We start from the raw sequence: 25,494 nt of genomic DNA on the forward strand, positions 1-25,494 counted from the left end.
CTCTGTCCAGCAGCGCCTCCCCCCTGCCCGACTGGCTGCAACTGCCTGACGCCTAGGCGCCTGGCTACCCGTTGCTGCCCGCCTGGTCGCCGAGAGTCTCCCGCCTGCTGGCTGTAGCCATACGCACAGCAGCCCCCCTTTGCTGGCTGTAGTCCATACGCAGCAGCAGCCTGGTCTTCCACATGTGCAGCCGCCTGGCTGCTCGCAGCCCGCCTGAACTTCCACACGTGCAGCCTAGCTAACAAGTCTGCAACCCGGGCATCAGACACCTAGAGGCCATGCATCAAATAGGCGCCCCTTTTTACATGAGAAAAAGCACACCTCTTGCTATTTGTGACGAGCATTGATAATTATGCATGTAGACGAACTTTCCGAGGTAGAAAAAGCTAGCACTAATCTTCAAGGGAGAGGGCTGAGGGCTGGTCGCTGAGGTTCAGACCTGATTCAGGGCTGATTGACATCCCCAGGGGCTGCCGGAAGCAAGCACGTTTTCGCTACAGGCTTCTGGAGTGTTTGAGCAGATATTAAGGGGCTGTCCAGGACTGTTTTCCGCACTGCCGGGACTGTTTTCAGCCCATGCAAGGTGGACCACTTTCTGGTCGACTCATTTCCAAGGTGTCTACAAGCAATTGGGCACTTAACAGAGCTGAATCTGAAGGATACAGGCTATTTTGTGCAAATGTGTCGCGAGAAGTTAGAAGCTGTTTGTTTTTTGTGACCAGAAGGTCACCAGTATTGGGCTTGTGCACAAGCGGAGCTGTGGGCTTATATGATTCTGTGGCAGGCCAACCGTGAGGTTCACAAGGTATTATTTTACTTGTCTAGAAGAATCAGGTGCAGACGGTGGTGAACCCCGAGCACCCGCAAGTTTGTATCTGTAGTGGACTCCTTTTTGGTATAGAGAAGCCTTGTGAGCTGGCAGTTGCATACTTGAAGAGTAAGGGTGATGTGGCTTCTGATAAGGAAGGTAAATGGGTATTCACAAGGCAACCCCGCACGCATGCTCATGCAAGTGTTGCAAATGATGTGGAGGATGTGAGAGACAGAGTGACGGAGTCTTCCACCCATTCCCGTTATGTTCCCCAATTATCCTCATGGATTGAATGTAGTGGTCGTTCTGAAAGTGTAAGACCCGAGCGCGAGGAGAGGGTTAGCGAATCTTCTTCACATAGTCATGTGCAAGAGAAGATGATGAACGCAGGGAGGCCATCACAGAAAAAGGACCGTGAACCTTCTCCACGTCACCATAGACATGAAACGGATGCAGATGATTGGAGAGAATCCAGTCATAGCAAGAAGACCCGAGAGTTCAAGTCAGGCAACGAGGACACCAAATTTGAAAGCTTTAATGGTAAGATGGATACATCCAAGGCTCTTTCTTTCAGTAGACGATTTGAGATTACGTTTCGCAACGACATTTTTCAGAGTAGTCTATGCTTTGACATGTGGGTCTGCATCTTAAGGACACCACTAGTGATTGGTGGATAGCTAAGCTTTTTGATCGCACGGCTGCCCCGGCTTGGGAGAAGTTCAAAATTCAGTTTTATGATCAGTTTCTACCTCCAAATTTTGAGAAGGATGTTTGGAAAGAGTGGGACTGGCTGACTCAAGATGAGGGAGAATCTCTCTCTTCTCATGTGTCGAAGTTCTGGAAGGTTCTCCTCAAGGTAACTCCTTTTATGTATTTTTGTGAAGATGAGAAGAAGAGGAAATTTGAGTCACACTTGCAGAGAATCATTCAGAAAAGCTTGGCAGTGTACCCAAACCGAACTTTACAAGAGCTGATTTACTGTTTCTGAGGAGTTGCATGTAAAGGGAGCACCTAAAAAGCAAGAGTTCAGCTCACACAAGGGAAAATTCAGGGCTGGTTTTGAGCAGAAAAAGGGTGGACAGCTACCTAAAAGTGTGCCCAAAGAGGACAAGGATACAAAGGTTGGCTCACGGAAAAAGCTAGGGCTAGACAGAGTGTTCCGAAGATGTCAAAACAGCAATATGAGGAGTACAGAAAGGAGGGAAAGTGTTTTATCTGCGGTAGTAAAGATCACACAAAGAGTCAGTGCCCCGAAAATCCCAAGAAAAATTAAGTACAAGAAGCTAAACCCAATGTGAATGTGATTCCAGATGTGCATGGGAATACAGTCCATGAAGCAAAAAGCTGTTTGCTTTGCAAAGCTTGGGTAAAACTGAAGGATCAAATTGCTTTGTTTCTATTTGATAATGCTTCTAGTAATAATTTTATATCTATACAGATGGCTTTTGCACTTGGGTCGAAACCTGAGGAGATGGGTATGCATATACATGCAGATGTGGCCTTTGAGGGAAAACTGAAGGATCAAACTGCTTGTTTCTATTTGATAATGCTTCTACTAATAATTTTATATCTATACAGATGGCTTTTGCACTTGGGTCGAAGCCTAAGGAGATGGGTATGCATATACATGTAGATACGGCCTTTGAGGGCAAGGATGTGAACGTGACCCTTGTCATTGGAAAGTTAGGCATACACATACAGGGATACTTGGATCATGAGGACTTTTTGATTGCTCCACTTACACAATGTGATGTTATTCTTGGGATGCCCTGGCACTATCGCTTGGATCCTAAGATTTCTCATAAAGAAAATAAAGTGGTTTTTATGCATAGAGACAAAGAGCGATGCTGGTACCACTAGTAGTACCATACCCGTCGTAAGCCATATTTCCATTAATAAAGCTATAAAAAAGTATGTTTGTTCTTACTTGGTCTTTGTTCGTGACAATGTTAAACATGATTCTATGGATGTGAGTAATCTTGACCAAGACAGACTTGCTTTTCTACGAAAGTTTGAAGATTGTTTTGTTGACTCTTTGTGCCAGGAGAGTTAGCAGGAGGAAATTATGGCCCAAGTCAACGATCTTCTAGAGAAGGAATTGATTAGGCAGAAAAATGATGGGTCTTATAGGATGTGTGTGGATTACACGGCCTTAAACAAGATCACGATAATTCTCATCTCGGTATTGATGATATCCTGGACAAACTTGAGAGTGCATCATATTTCAGTCGTATAGACCTCAAGAGTGGGTATCACCAAGTCAGAGTGGCCCCACAGGATGTACACAATTCCTTTCAGAACTTCTTCTGGATTATTTGAATAGTTGGTAGTTCCTTTTGGTCTTACTAATGCTCCAACTACTTTTAACTAGATTATGGGCAAGATATTCAGGCCTCATAGAAAGTTCACTGGCATTTTTATAAATGATATTATTATGGTTTCAAGGACTGAGGTTGAACACAAGGAGAATCTTGCCATTGTTTTTGAAGAGCTTCGGAGGCATAAGAGTGAGTTTTTCTTGTTAGAAATACATTATCTGGGACATTGTTTCTAAGGACGGTGTTCGTATGGACCCCGTGAATATCCAAGCAGTCGAGGATTGGCCCGAGTTATGAACTGGACATGAGTTGAGAAGCTTCATTGGCCCGAGTTACGAATTGTACATGAGGTGAGGAGCTTTATTCGACACTTTGCTTTTCTTGCTTCACCGTTGCATGATTTGACAAAAAAGAAGGCAATGTTTCGTTGAAAGGTATGCCTTTCAAAAATTAGGATGCCATTAGCACAGGACCAGTACTTATAATTCCAGATTTGCATAAACCTTTTGTACTGGAGTGCGATGCTTGTGGAGATTGCATAGGGGCTTTCCTAAATCAAGAAGGTCATGCGGTGGCCTATGAAAGCTGACGGTTGCAACATGCATGGCATCCTTAGAGCTGGCCATATCGAAGAGGACAATGAATTGTTGTCCCTTTGCTGACGGAGGTGGTTGGGGTGGTGGAGAAACTCGCTCTGTGGTGCGCCAGGGTAGGGAGAAGAGACAACGCATTTGCCTGCATAGCAGCTATCAACTGCTCGTTCTGGAGTTGCATAGCATCACGTTCAAGCCTTTCTCGGGTACCTTCTTGGTCTGCCCATCTTTGGTCTTCTTCATCCCTACGCTTGGCGCCCTCAGCCCTTCGTTCATCCTCACGTAGAGCTTCTTTGGCCCGTCATTCTTCCACCTTTTTGGCATCTTCTTTTTGCCATTGTTGCTCCATGATGAGGAAAAGTCATCTGAGAGCTCTTTTGTCTTTTCAGTTGCTTCTTTGGTTTTTTCAGCCTCCTCTTTAGCCTTTTTTTCTTTTGCCTCTATATGTTCCCTTAGCAATATGTTTTTCTCCAAGAGTAATTTGATGAAGTCTTCATTGCTTTGCGGAAGCGTTTCTGTAGTGGTTGTGTCTTCTTTGTAGATTTCTCCTTCCATATCTTCTTTGTAGCTTTCTGACAATGTCTCTAATGACATTGTGGAGACCTGGGGGGGGGGGGTTTTCATGATAGTAGTTTTACCATCCATAGAATCCTCTCACTTTAGGGTAGCCAAGTTGGGATATAGAAGAAGCTTTGATACCAATGTAGCATGCAATAGGTTGATCTTCGTAACGCGCAACAAAGCCTTCTTTATACCCGTGAGTTTATGCAATTCCACTTTGAGAGAGAAGAGAAGAGAGAGAGAGAGAGAGAGAAGATAGATAGTGTACACAGTATCGGGTCCCAATTACCCACCACTCAAGGGCCCCCCCAAGCAGGAGTACTTACTTATATTTCTTTGGAGAACTTTGTACAATGAGTATGAAAGATGACTAAGGTCTACCAAACGCAAGGATAAAGTAGACCGAACGCAGGCTGAACCATATGCTATCCAAGCTCCTTTGAATAGCTCTTTGATGACCACTATGCAAACCCAAAACTAAGGGATGCACATATGCTGGCTGAAGAATGCTCTTCGCGGAGGCCTTGGGAACTGTAGCACAGTAAAGTGCTGACTTCTGAATGTATGCGCAAGAAGCCGGAGGCTCTAGGCACACAGCTACTCTAGAACTGCTGTAGACTGATTTTATGAATAATGATTTATGCTGAGAACTGAGCACTTGTATATTTATATGACTTCATGCTGCTAGTCAGTGGGCTTAGAAGCTATCGGCCTACCTATTTGCTTCTTATGCTGCTGGACACAGGCTGCCGATTGGTCCTATGGCCATGGGCTGGCCCACAGGCATGCTTAACCTGCATCTAATCTTCTACATGCTTGCTAATGCATTGTCTAAGCTGAGGTTGACTTCTACATGAGCCTATGAATGCTCAAAGTGGGTAAGATGACTGACACACGCAGACTCTCTATACTTACTAACCTACGTAGCTTGTGCCTGACATGTCCCGGACTGGGGTACGACAAAATATTCCTAAAAAAGGTAATCCTACTATATACATGTTGCACTGATGTAGAGCCAGTGTGTCACATAGCACTCCAGTGCAGGGTGCATGTGACATAAAGAAAGCCTAATACTTTATAAAGATTTCACATGGGCTGAGCAATGTTTTAAAACCCAGGCCAATTATTATATGGGAATCAGATACCTAGAGGGCATGCATCAAATAGGCGCCCCTTTTGCATGAGAAAAAGCACACTTACTACTATTTGTGACGAGCACTCATAAATATGCATGTAGACCAGCTTTTGGAGGCAGAAAAAGCTAGCACTATCTTCAAGGGAGATGGCTGAGGGGTGGTTGCTGAGGTACAGGCCTGATTCAAGACTGATTGACATTTCCAGGGCTTCCGGAAGCAAAAACATTTTCGCTACAGGCTTTTGGAGTGTTTGAGTGGATATTAAGGGGCTGTCTGGGACTGTTTTCCCCAATACCAGGACTGTTTTCAGACCATACAAGGCAGAGCACTTGTGAACAGTGCTGATAGACTTATTTCTAGGGTGTCTACAGGCAATTGGGCACTTAGCAGAGCTGAATCTGAAGGATACAGGCTACTTTGGGTGAATCTGTCTCGCAAGAAGTTAGAAGTTGTTTGTTTTTTGTCACCGGAAGGTTCATCAGTATTGGGCTTGTGCACAGGCGGAGCTGTGGGCTTGTACGATCCTGTGGCAAGTCAACCGTGAAGTTCACAGGGTATTGTTTTACTTGTATTCATCCTTGTGTGTCGAAGAATCAGGTGCAGACTGGTGGTGAAGCCCGGGCACCTCCAAGTTTGCATCTGTAGAGCAGACTCCTTTTTGGTAATTTAGCTTTAAAAGCGGGGGGGGGGGGGGGGGGAGTGGGGGGGGTCCATCTTCCGGCACCACACTTTGCAAGATCTCTCTCTTTCTTCTCTTTTACTCTTGGCTGAATTATGTCGTGGTTTATGCTTAATCTTGGTTTACAGTAATTGAATTCCATGTATCACACTACCCTTCTGTTACAGGAAGCCTTTGAAGGCCTTAAATGCACCACTGGAGGAGGCTGAGCCTATGCCCTGTCCTAACCATTGCATGCTCATCAGGAATAGGTCAATCCATATGATGGGCTATCAATCAATCATAAAATCACGGAAGCAAGTTTATAGATCTTTTTGCTTGCTTTTTAACACATTCTTTTTCATCCAGAAAAAGACCCCAAATAGTTAAAAGCAAGTCCTCGAGAGCAAATATCATTCAAACACCGAGGATACATTGTTCTAATGCTTGCCAACACACGCCACAGGATGGGAGTTGGGTGTAACACGCGGAAGCTCTGGGAGTCTTCTTTCAGCCCTAAACACTACTGGCAACATGCTGATGCAAAACGCAGATATAGAGAGAGAGTAGAGAGAGAGAGATATGCTGGAAATTCAGTATATTACTATAGTACAAAAAGGTACTCTTACACACAGCCCTAGGCTGCCTTGAATAAAAGGTGAATAACACCCAAAACTGTCCCCCTATGGGACTCCTACTGACCCAAACCCCTAGAGGGTTGAATGGCTAGAACAATGAGTATGAGTGCCTATTTATAGGCCTTGGATCCTTTGGAGAGCTGGCCGACCAGCAGTCGGCCAGTAGCCTTGGCATAAATACAGAAACGCAAGCCCCTTTATGAGCCGCCTTGTCTTTCTTGATGTGCTCCAGCCCCTTGGCTCTCTGGAATCAACCGACAGCCCTCTGGAACCAGCCGACAGCATCCTCCTTCATGATCCCCATGCCCTACAAATTCTGCACCTGAGGCTCCTAAATTCTGGTTCTACTCATCTTTTACTGGCTGCCCCCTTCTGGATTAGCCCTGAGAAAGTACATGGCATTGATCATGCACATGACATCCCCCTCTGCTAAACTTGATGACGGGAATCCAACCTGCTCTTGGATGATTGTCATCATCCCAATCCTTTTCCCGAAGTCCCCCTGTCATCCATCCATCCCTGGCAACCTTTTTCTTTGAAAGCCTAGCCTGTTCTCCAAACCACTCTGTCTCAGACGAAGATCTATGCATCTGTTCCATCTAGTCCACAATCCATTCCTGCCCTGACTCTGAACACCGTCTTGGTCTTCATTCCTGAGAAATGAGTCTGGCACTCTCACATCACCCATGAAGGATAAACCTCCCTTGGGACCGTTGCCCGAGAACCTATCTGGCTCACAGGACTGCCATCCCCTTTGGCACTGTGGAACACCACCAACAAACCTCCTGGGAGCTCTTCCCGATTCTGTGCTCCTTGCCTTGGGCTTCGCATCCGTGTACTTTCCTGTACCTTGGACCTGTACACCGTCATATGGGACTGAATCAATGTTTAGCTTTGTTGAGCCTGATGCTCTGATACCAATGTAACACGCGGAAGCTCTGGGAGTCTTCTTTCATCCCTAAACACTACTGGCAACATGCTGATGCAAAACGCAGATATAGAGAGAGAGTAGAGAGAGAGAGATATGCTGGAAATTCAGTATATTACTATAGTACAAAAAGATACTCTTACACACAGCCCTAGGCTGCCTTGAATAAAAGGTGAATAACACCCAAAACTGTCCACCTATGGGACTCCTACTGACCCAAACCCCTAGAGGGTTGAATGGCTAGAACAATGAGCATGAGTGCCTATTTATAGGCCTTGGATCCTTTGGAGAGCTGGCCGACCAGCAGTCGGCCAGCAGCCTTGGCATAAATACAAAAACGCAAGCCCCTTTATCAGCCGCCTTGTCTTTCTTGACGCGCTCCAGCCCCTTGGCTCTCTGGAATCAGCCAACAGCCCTCTGGAACCAGCCGACAGCATCCTCCTTCATGATCCCCATGCCCTGCTCCAAGTCCACCACAGATTCTGCACCTGAGGCTCCTAAATTCTGGTTCTACTCGTCTTTTACTGGCTGCCCCCTTCTGGATTAGCCCTAAGAAATTACATGGCATTGATCATGCACATGACATTGGGAGTCGTATGTTGTTAAAGTTGACCCTGATCCAGCAAATAAACATTGGTGGTCAAAATTACTCAATTATCCAAAGGTCGTGAGTTCAAACCCTAACACCTTTAGTGCTCCCGCACTTTCCACCCACCAATATAAAAGAGAGTGACCCAAGCTTTCTTTTATATAGTCTCTCCTAGCATGTAAAGTTGTTACTTTGGGTTACTTTGGTGCTTTTTGCACTTGTTTTGCCTTACCATGCTTTTTGGGTTCTCTACCATGCCCTTTGAGCTACTCTCATTAGTGTCAATATTTTACAAAAGTTGAGAAAAAATAGTCATTTTATGGCTTCTTAGAACTTTTGCAATCAACCTATCAGAAGACAAATATTATGATGTCAAATGAATGTATGGTCTCCATATGTTGAATATATTGATCTTTCCTTTGAGGAAAAAACGCACTCTATGTTTCACACAAAGCACCAAGTATGATCCTTAGATTAATGACCTGATTCAGCAATGACTCTGTGGTCTCTGGCCCAAGTCTTCCTAGCTCTACATATCTTCCTATTTGCTGCTTTCTGTAGTCTTTGAGAGTGTATGTTTTGAAATGCCTCTGCATATACGTCACATGGTAAGCATTAGAGAAACATACTAGAACATGGAATAACTTTTAAGTTTTTATTTGTGATAATATTCTTTAGAAAATTGCAAGATTATTCCACTTCAAAGAATGCTTCATTGAGTTTGTATCAGCTCAACCTTGACAACCTCAATCCATTTAGCATCACTTTGAAGCTAGGAAGTAAAGCAAAAAAAAATCCATAAACACATACCTGTATTAGTCAAAATAAAGATGTCTGCTCGTAAGTGAACTACAACCCTTTGAGAAGGTCAAGAGTACAATGCAAAAAAAGAAGGGGGGGCTCCCACCTTGGCTGGTCACTCCCCAAGGGAAAGGGAGGCTAGCCACCTTGACACGTGGAATGATCCTTGAGCTCTGGTCTATAATAATGGAGCTCCTTGCCTAGACCTACTGCCAAAGCCAACCAAAATATCTATTGGTCTCACATAGTCCTCTTAGGAAATCATATAGGTCAGCCTGAATCTCGGTGAAACTCAAAAGATTCACCTCCCCAATCCGACTCAGTGCATTTGCAACCCTATTCAAGCTACCCTTCTTATATTGAATCTCCATGTCAAAATCCTACATCAACTCTGCAGACCACCATGCCTTCTTCCCCCTCAACTCAAGTCTATCACAAAAATACTTGATCAACTCATGGTCAGTCAAAACAACAAATTTGGATCCATATAAGTAATGTCTCCAAATTTTCAATGTGTGAATAACTGCATATAACTCTGGGATGTGCAGTATCATCACATGTTTCTACATAACTGGTTTTTCCATTTTTTGCATATCTCTAAACCACTCACCATGACTGGTCATGTGGTTAGAGGTGCCAGAATCACATCTCCTACTGTGGAACTAAGCATGTACTGCATCACAAACAACTGCTCACTTCTGTCATCACCACCTTGTTTACTAGATGATGCATAGTTGCCTCGCTACAACTTTCCACTTTTAATATCATTCTGCTTTTTATAGCAGTCCTTTGCCATGTGCCCTGGTTTACCACAATAATAGAACTCTATGCTATTTGCACTCTGATTTCTTCGCCAACCACCTTGGCCTCTTTGGCTCCCCTTGCCTCTAGATTGGCCTCTTCCACCTGTGTATGATTGCTGCTGCTGTGAATCATTGGACTGTTGTTGTCCACAATTCTGGTTTCCTTGTCGACCACCACCTTAGCTGCGACCACGACCTCTTCCTCTGCCTCTGCCTGAATTAGAGTGAAAGGCTTGTTCTGATGTGTTCTTGCTTTGTGAAGAAGAGTTCTCACCCAAAGACTTTTCCTTTATGATCAACATAGACACCAAGTTCTGAAAGTTGGGAATATTCTCTCCGACTGCAATGGAGGTCTTGAATGGCTTATACTCTTTGCCAAACCCATTCAAACAGACACTCACCAAATAATCATCTTCCACCAATACATTGATAGACCCAAGGAATTCAACAATGCCCTTGATCTTTAAAGCATACTCATTGTTTTGATAGACATGCTTTTCTTTTCCACAGTATGCAGCTCTTACTTTAGCTCCAATTTCCTTGTCTTTGTATTGGTTTGGAACATCTACACCAGGTTCTCTCATGCAACTGCTGGAGTGTTGGCATCCTGTATGCGTCCTATCATTGTGATTGTGACACTCATCAAAAGCCAATACATGAATTTCCTTGCACCTTGATTCCAATCCTTGAATGCCTTTATATCTACTGGAGTGTCATTCTCTTCAGACAACTTTGGAGACTCCTCATTGTCTCCTTCGACATAGTCCCAAAATCTTTTACCCATTAGGAAATTGGTCATTTTGACTGTGACACTGATCAAAAGCCAATACATGAATTTCCTTGCACCTTGATTCCAATCCTTGAATGCCTTTATATCTACTGGAGTGTCATTCTCTTCAAACAACTCTGGAGACTCCTCATTGTCTCCTTTGACATAGTCCCAAAATCTTTTACCCATTAGGAAATTGGTCATTTTGAACTTCCAGGCATCCGGCTTCTCACCAACAATCTGATTGAGTCCGCCAGACATGTTTTTCTACAACAATAAAAAACTTGCAAACAGACAATTTCTGTATGCAACCTGTAACATAACAGTATCTTCTGTAACTGCTGCAATGGTACTTCAGTACAACCTGTATGTCACCAGATTTGACTAGAGCATAGTAACATAAAAACATGTTTCCCCCTCTTGAAACGGCATGAAACGTTTCGAAACAAAACGAAACATGCCCATCGAAACGACGTTTCACCCAAATGTGAAGTGAGGTCAAAAAAACGGACATGTACATACACCCAATATCAACAATACATGTGCAAACACTGTTTGCACTCTCGAAATACACTGCTGCATTGCAATAACCAGATTTCGACCAAAGACAATTCTCTACCAGAACTTCTCGAAACTGCCGAAAATACCTTGCAATAACTGAACGGAGACCGAAATGCATCCGAAATGCAAATCTGGCCGCAAAACTCTAGTACAGAGTACTGCGTACCACACAGGCACCTCCAAGCCTGCGAAGACAGCTCTTCAATCGGAGATGTGTAGCTCCCGGAGATATCGAGGATGTGTTGTCCCTAAACAAGCAAGGGAAGAGATGATGATGCTCTTACCCGTATACCGCTTCCTTGCTTGCCTGTTCTTGTCTCCTGCTTGCCTCCTTAGCTCTCACACGAATCGGAGCTCTGATACCATAAAGAGAATGTGGGGGAGCGGGAGAGCTTGAGTTCCTTGCAAGCAAACACACACACACACGAGAGAGTGCAAGACACAAGAGAGAGATTGATGGTGGCTGAATTTTCTTCTATCTTCTTCTCTTCTCTACAACCATATAACTAAAAGATAAGAGTACATACATAAAGGGAAAGTACTCTCCTACAATAACATACAATGGATAGTGTGAACTCGACTATATGAGCTGGCACTTAACTATGCCATAACTCTAGTGCTCCAAAGTGGCTGTCACACAGCCTGTCATCCATTGGCGGCATATCAACCATTATCTCACCAGCCATGCCAGTGGCATGAGTGCGGAAGCTATCACCCAGGCGAGTCATCAATGTCTGCCGTAGCACTAGTTGAGCTCGATATCTCAGCAATACCGATGTCGTGCAAACTTTCAAAACGAGGACAAACCAGCATTGTGATCAGTCTAGAAAGCCACCCCATGATCAATCCATTCGAAATCACGTTCATATGAGCAACTTAAGGTCATCCCCTCAAGCTGCTCCAATAACAAAGATGGCACAACCTCTCATCTTCCCAGCCATGGGTCCGGATCCCAATTAGCACCAATTATAGCAAGTGAAGAAAACATAAGACAAGACGCTGTCAAATCTGTCGGAATCTGTACCAAGGACTCACAATCCCCCTTTCGATCTCAACAATCTCTAATGAGCATGTATAATTGTTTCGGACTAACACAATCTGACATACCAAAATTTTGGGAAACTCTTCCCCTTCTGTCCAAGCAAATAATGAGCAATCTAGTTCTTAAATGTGAAGCGTACAGCCAGCTCACCACCGTCATCCATGCTATGAAGTGCTTGCCTTTGCCACGCACCAGGCAAGAAGAAAATGCACCTGCCTCCATGATCAACAGATCTTTTCCATAAAGAAGACAAATGCCATCACCAGCAAGATCAAATGCAAGGGAAACTCAGATCCATCCAACCGCCACCACAACAAAAATTCCCATCCATGTAGAGTCATCAAACAAGGAAGCTGCCAAATGTGTAAACAACGTAACATCTTTTCTAGCCTGTTGAAACCGACCTTCAGAAATCTAACGGGCGGTGAAACAAACACTCACACATAAAACACTTCATCACCCATGGGAACCTGGAAAAGGGAAACAAACAGGGGAGCTAGAGTGCTCCTGCAAATAGTACAAGGACACCAATTGGCCCCAAAACGCAGTGGCGCCCCTTGCGGTATTTCTTTACTTGAACAAAAAAATTTGAGTATATAGTACAACTCGTAGAATCCTCTACCAATAGGATCCCTTTTAGCTTTTCACTAAGGACTTCCAAATAAGAACTCTCGTTATCACAGCAAAGCATTCCATAGAGAAGGCACACCTGTACGAGAACTCCCTAATTGAAAAGGTCTTCTCCATCTCTACCATGGATCCCTTTTAGCTTTTCACTAAGGACTTCCAAATAAGAACTCTCGTTATCACAGCAAAGCATTCCATAGAGAAGGCACACCTGTACGACAACTCCCTAATTGAAAAGGTCTTCTCCATCTCTACCATGGATCCCACAAACCCTTTCCCAAACAGCAGTAGGGCTGTACCAAACCATATGACCTTCCTATAGTCACAGCTTACATGTAACCTCAAGAAAACTATAACCTGTTCACATGAATCCAAAGACATGTTCTCCATATGAAACCAAAGACCTGTATCTGATAAACCATAGACCTGTATCCATAAACCATAGGCCTGTTTCCTCAATACCAAAGTCCTATTTCCTCTCGAAAACCAATGTCCTGTTTCCATGACAGATATACCATCCAAACACGGTTGCCAAAACCTAGTGAGAGAAAGATAGAGGACATGTCAAGCAATCCCTGAATACACAAAAGTCCAAGACGAAGAGCAACAACTCATCTTTTCCAAGAACATCATCCTGTGCATATGTAGCTTGATCCTCTGTATCCCAATCCCGTAAACAAGGCCTGCAACCCATGATGAGAGAGAATAAAATACACGCACTAGGGGATCGTAGCTCGCTGAAGCTCCCGCCTCCACCCTGCACTGCACGCCCTTCGCATTCCCTCCCTCGCGTCCCTTCCTTCCACCCCCCGCCTGCCATCGCTCCCTTCTTCTCGCCGTTGCGCCCCCTCCTTCCTCGCTGCTGCGCCTCCCCCCTCCTCGCCATCTGGACACCCCCGCCTAGCCTCTTCGTCTGTTCGCCCACCCCCCCCCTCTTCGCCTGTTCGCCCCCTCTCCCTTTGTCGCCTGTTCGCCCCCCCACCTCTTCGCCTGTTCGCGCCCGCCTCCCTTCAACAGCGCCCCGCCCCCCTCCCTTTCGCGTTGTTGCCGCCCCCCCCCTCATAGCTTCTCCTTCGTTTTTCGCCCCCTCCCTCCTCTTTCGTGCTGATTTTCACCCCTAGGGGGTTTTGTTTTTTCTTCATTTTCATCCGGTCTTCCGCCTCTTTGTGTGCAGCCCGTTTCTTGCAGGTTTTCCGCTTTCGCCTCGCCTTCGCCTGAGCTTCAGACTCTGATGGAGACTCCTCCCGCCTCGCCTCAGAGGGACTCATCCGCAGCCCCCTCGCCCGCCCCCGAGGACATCCCCATCAGGCTTTCTCTTTCGCCGGAAGAGGAAGCGAGCCTAACCGCAGAGGTGGAACGCCTCCAGGCTCACTCCACCATCTGCCGTATAGTCGGCACTCGCCCCAGCAGAGGGGAGATCAGGGATCTTCTTCAGGCTCGCCTTCTTGCAGATGTGGGCAAGATCCTGGATGTACAGCTCCTGGGCCGGGGCCATTATCAGATCGAGTTCGAGGCCGCCCAGAGCGTTGCCAAGGTCCTTGCCATGAGTCCTCTGGACATCAGGGGTGCTCGGGCTTTCTTCAGACCTTGGCAGCATGGATTTGACCCAGCAGCGGCGGAGCAGGGACAGCGCCTCTTCCATATTACAGTTTGTTTCCCTGGTCTCCGCCGGGAGTATCTTCCGCTCCTCTCCAGGCTCGGAGCACTGGTGGGCTCGGTACTAGAGACGGGCCCCTCAGCAGCTTCAGTGGTGGCCAGAGCAGCTGGGCTACCTTCGGTCAGAGTGTTGGTGTCTGACATCTCCTCCCTTCCTAAGGTCATTCAGCTACCTAGGATAGGGGGGGGGTGGATAGATCAGAGAGTGGAGTTCTCGAGGCTCCCGAACCAGTGCTTCATTTGCAGGCAGGTCGGTCATCAGGCCTACCCTCGCAGGAGACCTCGACCCTCACCACAACAGCAGGCTACTGATGGCCCGCCCACAGATTCGGCTCGGCAGGCTGCCTCAGGGACACCTGCTCAGGCCACAGAGACCTCGGAGTGGCAGCCTGGACAGGGGCGCCGCCGAGGGAGACAGCCACAGCAGCACGCCCAGAGACCGCTGCAGCAGCAGCCACAGTCTCAGCCTCACTGGGTTCCCGTGAGGAACAGCTTTGCTCCTCTTCAGGAGGAGACCCCTGCAGCGACCGAGGACCAGGAGATGCCAGCTCCCCCTCCTTCACCCCCCCCCACCCCCGTCCCCTCCCACCGCCTCGCTTCCACCATCGCCTCCTCCCGCCCCCGCTCCGGTTTCGGCAGCGGCTCCCTCTCCAACTCCCTCGCCTCCCCCTCCTCCCCCTCCGCCCGCCTCACCTTCCCGGGAGACCCTGGCAGTTCCCTGGCGCTCACCTGCAGTCCGGAGAGCGCTGAGCACTGACCTCGCTCGAGCATCACAGAGGAGACCTATGCCGATTAGGGCCTCACGGATTTCATCTATCCGCAGTCGGCTGAGTCGCCTTGGCATTAGACAGCGCTCGGAGGCCTTTGATTATACCTTCACACGGCTTTTTGGAGCAGAGGGCCCCCATGAGCCAGCACCCATTCGAGTTCATGTAGTGATACCTCCGGCCCGCGGGGAGGAGGCACTAGACTCAACGGTGGCCTTCTCGTTCCCTCTATGTGGACCTTGTGATCGGGAGTGGACTCTTGAGCTCGCTCTCAGCACTTTGAAGACTCAGGCAGTTGAGTTTTCTCACCACATGAGCGATCTGGAGGTGACAGATGTGATAGGCCGACTTTGGGAGTTGGCTCATTTTTTCTTGGATCCCGGGAGTGTGGATACCTCAGGGATTCGGCATTTGGTCGTGCGCATAGTGGCAGACTTGGCACGCGACCCTGGATATGTGAGTATACACGAGGTTTCTCTGTCAGAGCAGGAGGGAGTCGCCATGGGCCACAGCCACTGGCGCCTGATCCGGGATTCTTGCAGTACACCGGGTGGGCAGATTCGCAGCCGTTCGGATGGGGACTACTCTCCATCCAAGCCGCTTGCGAAGGCCCGCCGTACGGCTGAGACAACATCCACCTCAGCAGGGCATCCATGAGGATCATCTCATGGAATGTACAGGGCCTTGGCGGAGCACACTTTATACGCTATCGAGGTTGCTTGAGGCAGGAGCTTCAGAGATGCCTGGTTGGTGGCAGCATTGACATTTTGATGATGCAGGAGCACCACTTGGGTGAGAGCAGGATCCGGAGATATGGTTCGGTGATGCCTGGTAGATGGGACACTTTTTGGTCTGCAGGGTTTGGTCCTTTGGGTGGACAGGGAGGAGTATGCATGGTTATTGCAGATGCATGGCGGCAGGCCATTGTGGATCGAGGGATCATTGTGCGTGGTAGAGCACAGTATGTCATTCTGAGGATGCATGATGAGCTATTGGGTGTGCTCAACATCTATGCGCCCAATCATGCTAGTGCCAGAGCAGAGTTCTGGACTCAGGTTACAGATGCATTGCCAGAGGCCACACATTGGTGTGTTGGGGGAGACTTCAACATGCTTGAGGACCCGGCAGATAGGGTGGGAGGCAGTCATGTTACAGTGCACGGCACGGAGCTTGCAGCTTGGGACCGGTTTTGCATGTCACTGAGGATCACTGATGCATGGCAGCATGGGGCTTTCTCCCGGTCTCAGGACAGTCTTAGTTTCTCTCGGTCAGATCGCCGGCAGGGAGGGACTAATCTATCACGGATTGATCGCTTTTATGTGGGCGACTGGTTAGGGGAGCGAGGGGGCTTCGTCGGCATTCTCGCTGGCACCTCATTTTCAGATCATGCGCCATTTATATTGACATTGGAGGAGGGGACACGGGAGCCCAGCTTGCAGTTGAGGATCCCAGAGAGAGTACTTGCAGATCCCAGTCTCGCTGAGGACATTGAGAGGATCTGGCATGATAGTCAGTGCTCTGACCAGGATGCAGCGGGCCAGTGTGCCCAGGGATTCATTGATCTTAGCTCTTTTCTACACGCTGCAGCTTTGACACGACTGGGAGAGATTCGCGAGCTGGAGCAACGGCTGAGACGCAGCCTTGCTTCGCTACAGTGCCTTCAGGAGCAGCAGCCTGCATGTGAGTGGGTGGCGTCCCAGCTGAGCCAGGCACGCCAGGAGGTTAGAGAGGTAGAGGAGCAGAGACATGAGTTTTACTATCGTCGTCAGGCCTCTCAGTGGACGCAGCTTGGTGATAGAGTGACTGGGGAGTTTTTTGAGATCACTGGACCCCGTCATGCGCGAGCAGGAGTCCGCCAGCTTGGTAGACCGGATGGATCGGTAGCTACTAAGCTCGGGGAGATCAGAGCCATTGCCACTGCATTTTATAGTGACCTGCTTTCAGCGGAGCCTGCCACTGAGGATCGAGATGTTTGCAGACAGACTGTGTGGGCCCATGTGCAGAGGAGGGTCACAGACCATATGCGTACAGTTCTAGGTGCGCCTCTGTCAGAGACTAAGCTTGCCGAGGCCTTGAGGGTCCTGCCGCGACATAGTTGCCCAGGGGAGGACGGACTGACGCCGGCCTTTTTTATGCGCTATTGGGACCTTTTGGGGCCAGGCCTCCGCAGGGGCTTTCAGCATGTTTTGGACACTGGGATGATGCCGCAGAGCTTTTCAGAGGGCTTGATCTATCTTATCCCCAAGGGGGAGGGAGTATCAGATGACATTCAGCATTGGAGGCCTATTACGATCCTCAATACTGTCTACAAGGTCTTAGCAAAGGCCTTGAGTTTGAGGATCCAGCCCTTCCTGGGGGAGTTGATTCATGCTACTCAGACAGGATTTGTCAAGGAGCGCAGTATCCTTGACAACATCTTTACTTTCTGGGAGGCGACGGCCCGAGCTAGATTTCTTGGAGAGGACTTGGTCGTGATGCTTCTCGATTTTGAGAAGGCATACGATAGAGTTGATTGGGGATTCTTAGAGGGCACTATGCTTCGCCTGGGCTTTGAGCCAGGATGGATCAGAGGGGTGGCAGCTCTGTATTCCACAGCTCCTAGCCAGGTGCTGATTGCAGGAGGACGGGGGCCGAGTTTTGAGCTGACCAGATCAGTCCGTCAGGGGTGTCCTCTCGCCCCTTTCCTTTTTCTCTTCTTTGCGGAGGCTGAGTATGTATTTGACGGCAGAGGAGGTTGGTTTGAGAGGACTTCAGCTCCCAGTCCGGGAGGAGGATTTGCTGGATGCTGAGTTTGCAGACGACACGGGCTTATTTTTGCATGGCCAAGAAGCCAATCTTATTCGGGCTGAGCAGTCGCTCCAGGTTTTTAGTGCAGCTTCGGGAGCATTGATCAATTGGCGCAAGACAGTGGCCTTTTGGATCAGTAGTGCTCCCACTCCGGCATGGAGCCCGGACCCCGGTTTTAGATGGATTCCTCCAGGCACAGCAGTGCGGTATTTGGGATGCCAGATTGGCCTCGATTTGTCACCTGAGCAGCAGATTGCCCCGCTTCTTCTGAGCATTCGGAAGAAGCTATTGTATTGGAGTACAGCTCGACTATCCTTGGCTGGGAGGGTGGTGGTGGCAAATCAGGTGCTGTTAGCGACCATGTGGTACATTACGTCTTGCTGGATTTTCTCGAGCTCTTGCATCAGCCAGGTACAGAGGCTGATGAGGAACTTTCTGTGGTCTGGGCGGGACGGTCAGCCAGCTCGGGCAAAGGTTGCATGGGCAGTTATTACACTTCCGCTGGCTCAGGGCGGTTTGGGCATTATAGATCCAGTCGATCAGAGTAGAGCCTTATTGGGGAAGCTTATTGTTCGGGGGTTGCTTCCAGGCGCTGAGCCTTAGAAAGAGCTCCTCTTGCAGCGACTGCAGGCTCGGGCGCCCCCTGCAGGGGGTACTTGGGCACCAGAGATTCGCTGGATCTTCATAGAGATGAGGAGGACAGGCCTCAGTAGAGGATGGGAGGACAGATTTGCTTTGAGTATCCTGAGAGCTTGGGAGCTGCTGAGACCGGGGCTCTCTCAGCGGCCTCCTTCTTGTGTTGAGGAGCGGGCCAGGCAGCCGCTCATCTGGAGCCCAGCGGTTCGTACGGAGCAGGGTCATATGCTGGGTTCTCGGCCTCGTCTAGCCTAGGGACCTTTAGCGGCAAGCCCAGCTCGTAGTTTTGGAGACTGGCAGGCTTTCTGCAGTCTACCAGAGGAGATCCAGGTGGAGAGGCTGAGTCACTTCAGAGGGGGGTTGATTATGAGGGATGATATATAGGAGGCACTCACAGAGGAGTGGTTCACACCTCTCGAGCCAGTGGCCCCACGGTGGATGGGAGCCTTTACACAGTTGGAGATCCTGATTGCTGTCAGAGCTAGCACTGAGGATGGCAGATGCCTCTACTATGAGATTCAGGATGAGGGCAGACTCCAGAGAGTGGAGGTGGAGTCGCCTTTGGTTGCAGAGTGCACCTTTCAGAGGATTCGGGTAGTGGTTGCCGCTTCTCGGAAGTGGCATATTGACCCCGACCCTACTGATGTGCTCCCGGATTGGCGCATATGGGCATATGCAGCGCGCCCCTTGGCCCGGCTACAGTGGGACCCCGGGGAGTACGAGTGGCATGATCCTTATGCATCCCTTGAGGCCACAGAGATCACCTTTTTCCAGTATACTGTTCGGCTGGGACGGCATATTTTGACGGCGAGGAGGACGGTTTCTCCAGCAGTAGCGGGGCATTGGCGATTGCAGGGACTCTCACAGGAGTTCCTGGAGGATTTCTGGGCTCGGCTCTGGGCTAGTCGGCAGGCCCGTAGGATCTCGGCTTTTCAGTGGCTGGTCGCCCACAGGGGCTCAGCAGTTGGCACTTGGCTTGTTTACAGCGGTCTTCCGGCGGCCTGCGTCCGATGCGGCCACCCTATGGAGACACAGAGACATTGCCTTTGGGACTGCCCTCAGGCACAGCAGATTTGGCTGCGGATGCTGCGTATTCTGGCCCCCCTCTCTCCAGAGGGTGTGTTTATGTGGGGTGCCGCTGCTTGGTCGACTTCGTTAGGGCCTGCTATGGGCTATGAGATGGAGCAGGGCAGTCAGGCCATCAGATTTATTAGGGGCCAGCCTCGCCTGGTTCCGGCACCGGATTTCTCGTCCGCCAGCTGGACACAGGAGAGGGATTTACGATGGGAGCTCCTCAGCAGCCTCACCATCTGGTTCACCTGGAGGGCCCGGTGCTTTACGGCCTTTGAGGGGAGATTGGAGCCACCAGCAGAGACTGTACGGGGGATTTGGCAGGAGTTGATCCACACCCTGCGAGGACAGTACGACCGCATCCGCCGGGGAGACTCGGATGAGGCGATCTTACGGCGCCAGGCCTTTCACACCACTTGGCGCTGTGGCCCGTTCTACACCTTACACACGGGATCCCCCCGTTGGCACTACAGGCCACCTGTTTGGCTCTTTCCCCCCCCTATTGTATGATTTAGCCGCTCAGTTCTTTATACTGATGCTTGTATTTTGCAGCACCTAGGGAGAGTCTCCCGGGCTGCCATTATGTATTCGCTGCTCTTCTCTCTCTTAGGAGCAGGAGAGATCTTTTGTAGCCCTACGGGCGTTTTTATATAACTAATGAAAGGATCTTTTCTCGAAAAAAAAAAAAATACACGCACTAGGGCCTGTAATCCACTGAGAGAGAGAGAGAGAGAAAGAGAAACCGATCTCTAGTCTCCACCCCCACTTCCATCATCGGCCGTGCACTCCTCTACTCGCGAAGAGAAGATGGGAGAAAAGACTGTTCTCTGAATTTTGATCCACACTGCAGAACACTGCCCGCCTGGCTACTTCCACACGTGCAGCTACCTGGCGTAGAGAGCCTCCCACCTAACACCCGCCTGGCTGCCCGACTGGCTGCAGAGAATCTCCTGCCTGACGCCTGCCTGGCTGCCCGTTGCTGCCCGCCTAACTGTAGCCCACATGCGAAGCCCGTCTGTAGCCCCTTTGCTGGCTGTAGCCTGGTGCCTGTAACCCATGCGTGCAGCATCGCCCACCAGTACCACACATACACGCAGCCTGTACCACACTTATGCACAGCCTGTACCACACGTACAGCACCCTGGTAGCCATATGCACAGCAGCACCCGCTGCCTTTAGCCCATGCGCAGCAGCACCCGTATATACCATGCGTAGCAGTGCCAACTCCACACGGCCACCACCTCAAGGGGATGCGCCATACTCCATGCGCCACATTTCGCCTTTTTATAAGGAGGCGATTCGCTTTTTTCTCAAAAACGCCAAAAGCAAAGATTAAAAACGCATGCCTTCAAAAATAATAATATTTTTTTAAGTCATCTAAGGTTTTAAAACCTTATAAACTCAAAACTCCCTTTTGTCCCCTTTCACACTTGGGCTGCCCACACATATGGGTTTCCTTTTCATATCCAAACTGATGCCTATTCACACTGTCCATCCCGTGCCCATGCCCACCTGCTTGTTGTCCAGAGGGAAAAACACAGGGCCGTAACACCTGTGGCAACACTTGAAACTAAGTAGGAGTCTAAGTGGCATAACTATGTGGTTGTCGATTGGTCAAGTGGGACTCAGCAGTGTTGAAAATCATGTAATCAAGCCCTAAGTCGTGGGCAACATTAGTGTCTAGAATAATTGTGAACCCTCTTTAGTGTGAACAGCCTTAGTGATTAACCGGCTCCTTGATTAGAGGACCCTGATTTGTGAAATGGTGGAGAGATGCTACGAGTGATTAGATGCTCCACATAATCTCTATAAAAGCAAGCATTGTAAAATGTTTTACTCTTAGTAGATAACTGGCTCATAGTTTTCTTCTTTGTTTTGCTATGCTTGTTTTCAGCGCCAACCTTGATTCCAGCACTTCATCTACTCTGCATATTGTCCAGGAGATCTTTTCTTTATGAAATTAATAATTAGTTAATGCTTATATAACTGCATACTACAGTCCTCTTACGTTTCATGTACATCTCCAGTAGGTCGTAGCACCAAGCATGTGTCTGTGAGAGCTGTGCACCAGTAGTCAGGCAACTTGCGCAGACTCCTCAGCACCATTCTAAGTGTGAAAAATGGGTGTACATCAAGGCAGTATCTTTTCTTGGCTCAGCATTTTTTTGGTCGATAGATTTTTTTCGGTACATCGACCCACCCGGAACCCAGCCCTTATTCATCATGTCGCACCAAGCTGCAGCAAGCGGGGGTTGAACCCACAACCTCTGCATTGGGACTTCCAACTCGACTATAGGACCACTTAATTAGCACCCAAATACTATGTTTGCATTGATGCATTACGCTTTCCTCTATTAGCCCACAGTTTCAGCAAGGTGTAGCTCTAGTGCAGCACCTTGACCTGCATCTGTGTGTGACAAGCTACAGGCAGTTTTTCCTCGCCACAGTAAGCGGCAATTTTCATCACCTGCGTGGTGGACTGTGTGGTGGCTTTGCTTAACAAGTGGGAATAATCGCTGCAGCAGTGTTTATGCTATCTCCTGCTTGTTGTGTCTAGTACATAATCTCTGCAGTTCCATTCTCATGTGTAGCTGAATCTCCAGATTCTTAGGTTAATAAAGCGCTTTTCTCAAAGAATGGAACTTATCAAGATGAGGAAGCTACCTGCCTGTTGGGGCTCCGAAATGCGAGATTTACATCCCTTGCCTTAGGATTATCAGAAGGCTCTTGAACTTCAGTCACAGGTCTTGTCTTTGCAGAGACATCTTGATGTTTTGATTTCCTATCTTTCTGCCGTGCCCTTTCAACTGCATTTGCAAGATTTTTCCTTGAAACAACATGTGCTCCTTTAGCAACCATAACAGGGAATTTATCGTCTTCCTTAGAAACCTGTGCCACTTCATCCAAGCCTGTACCCAATTCATCTTTGTGAAGCTCCATCTCTACCATTATGCTTTGCTCATGCCCTGGTTCTTCTGTGGCTGTTCCCGTCGACTCAAAACTTTGCAATAGATCCTTGTCTATGGACTCCACCATAAAGCAGGCATGCTTATCTCCAGTATCCAGAAAGTTGCAATCATCATTGCTCAGAGTCGGCAAGCCATTTATGAATAACAGATTTGGATCAGGAACACCGTGCCAAAGCTCATCGACATCCACATCCTCAGGCTTGTACCTTTATAACAACTCTCTTCAAATGCATACTTGTTTTTGTGAAACTTGAATAAATGCTATTATATGCTAGACTTGTAAATGTTCATGGCTATCTATAATACTAAAAAGATTCTATGAGTACCTTTTATGAGTGAGAAACCCATATAGCCGCTCGAGCAGAGGGCCGGCACCATCATGTGGACCGCAATTTATGATATTGTCAATCTCATCTTGAAAGAAAGGAAAGTCTTCTTTCTGCAATCGTTTTAGAAGCTTGTTAACATTCCACAGATTTAAAGAGCCTGCATGTGTGCGTGCGTGTTATACATACATAAATCCATCCATCTATATGTCCCTCCATACATACATATGATGTTGTCTGTATGTATGTATGTATGCATAACAAAAGTCCTAAGTTTCTATACGTGCATGTGTGTATATACATACATACATATGTAGTATATACGCATGCGTATACATACATAGATATGTATGTATGTATGTATAACAAAAGTCCTTAAGCTTGATAACTTACCCAGAATATTTTTTTCAACTGGTCCCAATTGTCCCTCTTCTTTGCCAATTTTGTTCCATAGTCAAAAGAGTGCATCTGGACATCATGCGGGTAGTAGCGAGAAAGTATCTCTGCCACCAAGAACCCATTTGAAAAATCCCTACAGAGAAAGGTTAAACATGTCAAAAAAAACCACATGCCAAGGCTCATGATATGTTTGCAGCCATAATTTATTTTTGAAAAATTAAAGGAAATAGAAATTCTTATGATGTTACTGCTATAATAGTATGAAATTTGCACATTTTAAACATTTCCAGGATTTCTATAACGTGTCCTTGTATTGTAATAATATGTTGCCTTCTAAATTATTGTTGTTTAATTAACAAGAGAGAGAAAAGGCCTGCAGCTTTGATTTTTATTCTAAACTAAACCTATATATGAAAAAAAAAATTGAAAAAAAAATGCAACTTTAAAATCAGGAACAAAGTGTTTATCGAAATTAAAGATTAGATTTATCAAATGAATGCCTGCATTTTTTTTCTTTTTATTTTTCTTTTGGGACCGGGGAACCAACCGCTTAATGTTTTTAATGGGGAATGAGAGGTTGAGCGAGACGAGCCATTGGAGGACGTCACGCCGCAGAGCCTGCATGGCCACCACCATCGTTATTGCCGCTGCACAATTTCATGTAAATCTAGATAAAATGATAAGTTAGGGGTTAATTTAAAATTATTGTGACCATTTTTAGCAAGAGAAGGGGTTTGACATATATATTTTAATAAAATAACGTCTCCTAAGGTACTAGGCCAATGTCTCATAGATGGCACCCCCAAGCGTTGGTAGAAGTAGGCATAAGCAAAAGGGCCTTCCCTTTGGAGGGTTTTTCAATTGAACAACCGATCATCTTTAACAACATCCCTAACACATGTTTCAATTGTGGGGGTTAGTGTCATTTTATTAGAATCTGCCCAGTGAAAATCCCCCCAAATTTTGGAGTACAACTCAAGGCCAGAAGCAGGATGATAACCAAGACTTCCAGCTGGTAGGTAGGAAACCCATAAATAGCAACAAGAACCCAAACACAAGAAATACCTCTAGAAATAGAAATTCTAACCAATACAACCCTTTGCTGGTAGTAGACCCGTCAGATCCCACACAGCCTGATGACTCCATTAGCAATGGGAGTGAAAGGAGAAGAGGAGGTGGTGCCTATCACACCTATCAATAGGAAAACATGCTAGAAAGAGAGGTAGAGGAGGAAATGGACTTCCAAGATGCCTCTATAGTTAACCTCGAGGGAGGAACGCCCCAAGCAAAAGAGGAATCTCTGCTAGGTCACTATATGCCCTAAAGAATGATATCAGAAACACCCTGGGCGCAACAGACAAGAATCGATAGCCTTTAAGAGGAGGCAATCACAAGTTGGGCCCTCTCCCCATTGAAAAGAGAACCCAAGATAGTATCAAACCCCTCCCCCTCCCCCCCCAAAAAAAAAAAATCTATCTCCATCATTTCTTACAACACTAAAGGTCTCACACGGGATAGTAACCGTCCTTGCATAATTAAGGAATGGATGCACTAATGTGGTCTCAGTCGAGACTTCGTATGCCTGCCAAAAATCAAAGCTACGGATCCCCAATTATACTGGAGAAGATTTCAAAACAAACACACCTGGTTTAGTATAGAACAAGGAAGTGTGGCAGGGCCAGTGTTCGCAAAAAACATTTTTCCCAACAATTCAAAAAACCTTCAACCTCAAATTTTTGTAGATTTTTTCCTAAATTTTAAAGGTTTTTAGCAAAATTATAACTAGGTTTTTGTGAAGTGTTCTTTTGAAATTTGAAGGTTATTTTTCAAAATTTGCCATTCACCTGACACTAAACCTCGGTTTTTCGTGAACACTGGTGGCACTATTAAAAGGATGGTGTTGGCGTCAGTGTATGCTTTAGCTCCTGTTTGCTCTAGGCTGAGCTTATTAGCTTCCCTTCTGTAGTTTGATGGCCCTACTAGGTAAAAATCTGGGACCGATTGTCAGATGCCAAAAAAAGAAACAATGGCTCAAATGCAAAGGTCTT

At 47.4% G+C, this 25,494-nt stretch overlaps 1 protein-coding gene across 4 annotated transcripts in view; it reads right to left on the reverse strand.

The window, feature by feature from the left end:
- LOC147612513 (uncharacterized) overlaps positions 1 to 24,748 on the reverse strand; it is a 73,507-nt gene extending 48,759 nt beyond the window's left edge. For 3 of the 4 annotated variants that reach the window (XM_086783142.1, XM_086783139.1, XM_086783141.1), the window contains exons 1-6: positions 24,512 to 24,748; positions 23,994 to 24,064; positions 23,441 to 23,579; positions 23,048 to 23,160; positions 22,417 to 22,927; positions 8,715 to 8,822 (exon numbers count right to left, since the gene is read on the reverse strand). In XM_086783142.1, the coding sequence (XP_086639268.1) occupies positions 8,715 to 8,822; positions 22,417 to 22,927; positions 23,048 to 23,160; positions 23,441 to 23,579; positions 23,994 to 24,064; positions 24,512 to 24,592 (1,023 nt within the window). In that variant the 5' untranslated portion in view covers positions 24,593 to 24,748. The remainder of the gene's footprint in view (positions 1 to 8,714; positions 8,823 to 22,416; positions 22,928 to 23,047; positions 23,161 to 23,440; positions 23,580 to 23,993; positions 24,065 to 24,511) is intronic. The other variant, XM_086783140.1, reaches the window with a different exon arrangement.
- Positions 24,749 to 25,494: the final 746 nt, after the last annotated feature.

Source organism: Cibotium barometz, chromosome 45 (genome assembly GCF_041138505.1).
Source record: "Cibotium barometz isolate CiBa-2024 chromosome 45, ASM4113850v1, whole genome shotgun sequence".
Lineage (NCBI taxonomy): Eukaryota > Viridiplantae > Streptophyta > Polypodiopsida > Cyatheales > Cibotiaceae > Cibotium > Cibotium barometz.